Source organism: Otolemur garnettii, unplaced genomic scaffold (assembly GCF_000181295.1).
Source record: "Otolemur garnettii isolate 467f Iridium unplaced genomic scaffold, OtoGar3 scaffold00327, whole genome shotgun sequence".
In the NCBI taxonomy this organism is placed as follows: domain Eukaryota; kingdom Metazoa; phylum Chordata; class Mammalia; order Primates; family Galagidae; genus Otolemur; species Otolemur garnettii.
The window spans coordinates 379,198-384,396 of record NW_003852722.1 but is presented as its reverse complement, the minus strand read 5'-3'; the positions used below and the strand labels follow the sequence as shown (position 1 = coordinate 384,396).

The window sequence follows — 5,199 nt, the reverse complement described above, 5'->3', positions numbered from 1 at the left end:
TGAAGAAGGCAGGCTCATGCCCTACAGACATATTAAAAAAATGCTCATCATCCTTAATCATCAGAGAAATGCAAATCAAAAGTACTTTAAGATACCATCTAACTCCTGTAAGATTAACTCACATAACAAAATCCCCAAACCAGAGATGCTGGCGTGGATGTGGAGAAAAGGGAACACTTCTACACTGCTGGTGGGAATGCAAACTAATTTGTTCCTTTTGGAAAGATGTTTGGAGAACACTTAGAGAACTAAACATAGACCTGCCATTTGATCTTACAATTCCTCTCCTAGGTATATGTCCAGAAGACCAAAAATCACACTACAACAAATATATTTGTATAAGAATGTTTATTGCAGCCCAATTCATAATTGCTAAGTCATGGAAGAAGCCCAAGTGCCCATCGAACCATGAATGGATCAATAAATTGTGGTATATATACACCATGGAATATTATGCAGCCCTAAAGACTTTACCTCCTTCATGTTTACATGGATGGAGCTGGAACATATTCTTCTTAGCAAAGTATCTCAAGAATGGAAGAAAAAGTATCCAATGTACTCAGTCCTACTATGAAACCAATTTATAGCTTTCATATGAAAGCTATAACCCAATTATAGTCCAAAAAGAAAGGGAAAGGGGAGAGGGAGGGGAAGGGGGAGGCTGGGTGGAGGGAGGGTGATCGGTGGGATCACACCTATGGTCCATCTTACAAGGGTACATGTGAGTCTTTCTAAATGTAGAATACAAATATCTTAACACAATAACTAAGAAAATGCCATGAAGGCTATGTTAACCAGTTTGGTGAAAATACTTCAAATTGTATATGAAACCAGCACACTGTACCCCATGGTTGCATTAATGTACACAGCTATGATTTAATAATAATAAAAAAAGAGTGACACATCATGCCAATGATTTATTGCTGGATATAAGAGTAATATATGGCCAGTCACTCTCAAGCCCATGCTAGAAATAAGTGCAGGGAATATGATGTGAATAGAAAGGATACAAGTAGAGAAGGAGGAAGAGATACACTACTCTTCTACTTAAGAGTGTAGAGTGAGGTGTCATCTAAAGAATGTAAACCACCTGCCTGTTTTCCCAAATCTATCAGTTGTTTTGAGTTGAGAGGATGAAGAAAAAGCAGTAGGCAGCCTTGCTCACAAATTGCCCACCAAGTGAGAAGCAGACAACTTTGGAAAACAAGGACAACTGTGAATCTTTTTGTTTTTCTTGAAGAGGAGAATTTAATAATTCAGACTTTGTTTTGCTTCTTAAATTTGTCATTTAACTAAACTGTTAGATTTTTACTTTCACCAGTTTGCATAAGGGTCTACATTTTGAATACATCCTTGATCACTGTCATGATTCCACAAGATGGCAGTGTCTTCTTAAGGACCTTGATGAAATCTCTTAAGTGTTTCAGAGAGAGAGAGAGAGAGAGAGAGAGAGACAGACAGATATGATATATCAGGGGAGTGGCAAAGCAGGGGTGATGAAAAGAATCTCTTTTTGCTAATTGGCAGAACGGAAACTTTTTATGATTCTTAAAGCAGATAATCAGAATTGCTTAAGTTAGGTTCTTTTTTCTTTTTTAAGGTTTAAAATTTGAGTCCTCAGTGAGCTGTGGAGATGAAATACTTGAGAGTTCTACTAGCCATCCTGTGGATTCATTTAAGCTGTGAGTTTTGGGCCTCTCTACTGGTAATTATAATAGTACAATATTTGGATATATTTGGAGTTATTATCTATCTTAGGGCATCAATAAAGACATAAGTGTCTTTTCCTTCTATCCAATGTTGGTAATGGGTGGGAAGTCTGTGAAAAGATAATTTTAATTTTGAGGAGTTAGCATTTACTACCCAACCAACCTTCTTTGTCTGAATATTGTCTTTTGTACAGGGGTGAGAAGCCAACAGAAGGAGGTGGAGCAGAATCCTGAATTTCTCCCTGTTTCTGAGAAAGCCATGGCCTCTTTCAACTGTACTTACAGCAATAGTGCTAATCAGTACTTCGTGTGGTACAGACAATATTCTGGGAAAGGCCCTGAAATGTTGGTCTCCATATACTCGGGCAATGAGAAAAATACAAATGGAAGGTTTACAGTACATCTCAATAAAGCCAGCAAGCATGTCTCTCTGCTCATCAAGGACTCCCAGCCCAGTGACTCAGCCACCTACCTCTGTGCAGTCAGCACACAGTGCTCCCCAGGCACCTGCAGCCTGTAGTCAAACCTGCTAGGGCCCCAGGAACGCCTGGGAACATAGATTAGACTGCAAGGCAGAGATGTTCTCTTTGCCCTCTAGACGCAAACAGAAGTTAAAGATAATAGTATGGAGGGATTGATTAATAAGGAAAGTCCTTTCACAATTCTGAGTGAAAGGAAATGAAAGAAAGACATGATACTGCTCTGGACAAAATATTTTCCACTCTTATTTTTCTACTCTAGTTTTAAAAAAATTATTTAAAGTTATTGTTGAGATATGACTGGCAGACAAAATGCACATATTTACTTGGTACGTGTTGATGTATTTACAGACAAATATAAACCTGTTAAATCATTATCATAATCTACACACCACAAATATTTCCATTATCTCTAAAAGTTTTCTTCCTTCTTTTTTTATTGAGTTATAATCAATACACAAAAAGGTGCATATATTTAACATATACATCTTGATGTCCACTCTGGTTTTATGCCACAACTTATCTTAATGGTATTGATTTTATGATTTCTTTTATATATAAGAAGAAAATATTTTAATAGAATAATAGATATTCCCTCACAATTCCTCGTTTACCTTGGTCTTGCCTCATTTAGTTACTCAAGATCTTTGACAGTCATATCAAAAGTTATTTGCTCTAGAAATGCAGTGGAAAAATAGGAAGGCAAAGGGAAGAAAAGTCATAAAATCCTACTTTGGAAAGCTGTAAGTTACACTTTTATAGATACCCATTTCCACCCTTAGTTGTAACTTCACTTCCCTGCCGGATATGGATACATTTGATGGTAAATGGAAGATACGTAGAGTCAGGGGATGAGAACTAGTTAAAATAAAAGTCCATTTTTATTTTATTTTTCTATTGCTTGTGATCTTACATTTAAGTCTTTAATCCATTTTGAGATACATTTTTTACATGGGTCACTATGAAAGTTTTGAGACAGACTGTGTTATTCATTATTTCACTTCCAAGAAACACAATCAACAGTGTCCTTTCTGATTCACCCATGCAATATCTTACATTTCTTAATTTCTGAGTATCCAAAACTTCTGTAACGACCTGTATACCAATATAATATTGGTATATGATGAGAAATAGGGACCCAGTTTCATTCTCTGCATGTGTCTATCCAATTTTCCCTGCCCCATTTATTGAATAGTGCATCCTTTCTCTTGTGTATGTCTTTGTGTGCTTTTTCAAGATCAGTTGGTTGTATGTATACAGTTTTGTTTCTGGGTTCTCCATCATGTTCCATTGGTCAGTGTGTCTACTTTTATACCAGTAAAAAAGAGACAGCTCTGTTATTAATTGTACTTATTCAAAGAGTGCTTTGGACTACTTGCCTTAATACAAGCAAAAACTTGGAAAATGTCCTCAATTCATTATAGACAGTCATTCAAATACAGACAAAAAGCAAGAGCAAAGGTTCATGGTTTTATTAAGGAAGACAGCCAAACATCTCTTCCTGCACATTGCAGCTGCCCAACCTGGAGACTCAGCTGTCTACTTATGTGCAGAGAGTGCACATCCTGTATATCTGTAATCTAGATGCCAACCTGGGACTGGGCATGAATCTACACTCCCTTTCCTTAAACATAGACCTTTAATTTACATAGTAAAAATGAGCAGTCAGGTAGAGAGATCCATAGGGCAAGCTATAGGCAGTGGATACGGAACTACCATTCTTTCTTTGGCCGTGTCCAGCAATCAGGAAGCTCCATCTAATGGATTCTTTAAGGCAATGAGTGAAGTTTTATTTTGAAATTTAGGCTTTAAAGATGACTTTACCTTTGCTATTTCGAACCCTTTTGTGTCAATAACTCACTAGTATCCACATCACAATCCCTTTACAGTTGAACTTTCAACTTTTGTGTTTTAAAAATTGCTTTTGTTAGTTTTTTCTGATTGTAAAACATTGTATGCCAAACATTGGAAATAGAAAATTGATAATTCTGTGAGCTTAGATAATTTTTTGCTAAGGTTTGGTTAATTTCTTCTTAGACTCTTATTATAATGATGGTCATGATTTTTCACTTATTTTATCTTGAGTTGAGGATTTCTCCTATCATCAAATATTTTCCTCAAACACATGCTTTTTAATAGCTCCTTGACAGATTTTCTTAAGTCAGTGATTTTCACTTTTTTCTTCTTTATATTTATTGTAAAATTTGACAGCCCTTTCTACTTGCTATTTCGTGTTGACACAATGTGACTTAGGCTTTCCTTTAGAGTTTAATTAGGATGTATGCTGTTCATGTATTTGAGGAAAATTATGATAGGAAATAATTTGAGGATGTGAGATTAGACTCACCAATCTTTCCTTCTTTTTCAAAATACTTATTAATATCTGTTATTCTTAACTTTTCCAAGAATTAAGAAGGGAAAGCTGTATGTTTTAATTGCAAGCTTTTTTTTTTTTTTTTCCGAGACACAGTTTCATTATGTCACCCTCGGTAGAGTGCCATGTCATCACAGCTCACAAACCTCAAACACTTGGGCTTAAGTAATTCTCTTGCCTTAACCTCCCAAGTAGCTTGGACTAAAGGCACCCACCACAATGCTTGGCTATTTTTTTGCTGTAGTTGTCATTGTTGTTTAGCAGGTCTGGGCTGGGTTCAAATCTACTGGCCCCAGGTGTATGTGGCCAGTGCTCTGGCCACTGAGCTATGGGCACCGAATCAACTGAAAGATTTTTCACATAGTTAATAATCAGTAGATGTTTGCTAAAGAAAGTAGAAAGAAGTAAATTCTGCTCTAGTATATTTAATTTATTTTTTGTGGTTAAATTAAATTTCTAAATTGATATGTGAAGAATAAAACAGTTTAAAAAGTATAGTTGATTACATGATTGTTCTATAATGTAATATTTCTTGCTGCTTATCTATGTCTTTCTTTTTCTGTGGAAATTTTTTCATTTTAAGGTAGTTAAATTTATTCCCAGACATTTAATTTCCCTGCCTCCCTCCCTCCCTCCC

At 36.0% G+C, this 5,199-nt stretch overlaps 1 gene segment (V, D, J or C); it reads left to right on the top strand.

Moving 5' to 3' along the window:
- The first annotated feature begins 1,628 nt into the window (after positions 1–1,628).
- On the top strand, positions 1,629–2,229 carry LOC111722713. The segment is given in 2 exon segments: positions 1,629–1,682; positions 1,904–2,229. Coding segments are annotated over 2 exon segments (375 nt in total).
- The last annotated feature ends 2,970 nt before the right edge of the window (positions 2,230–5,199 follow it).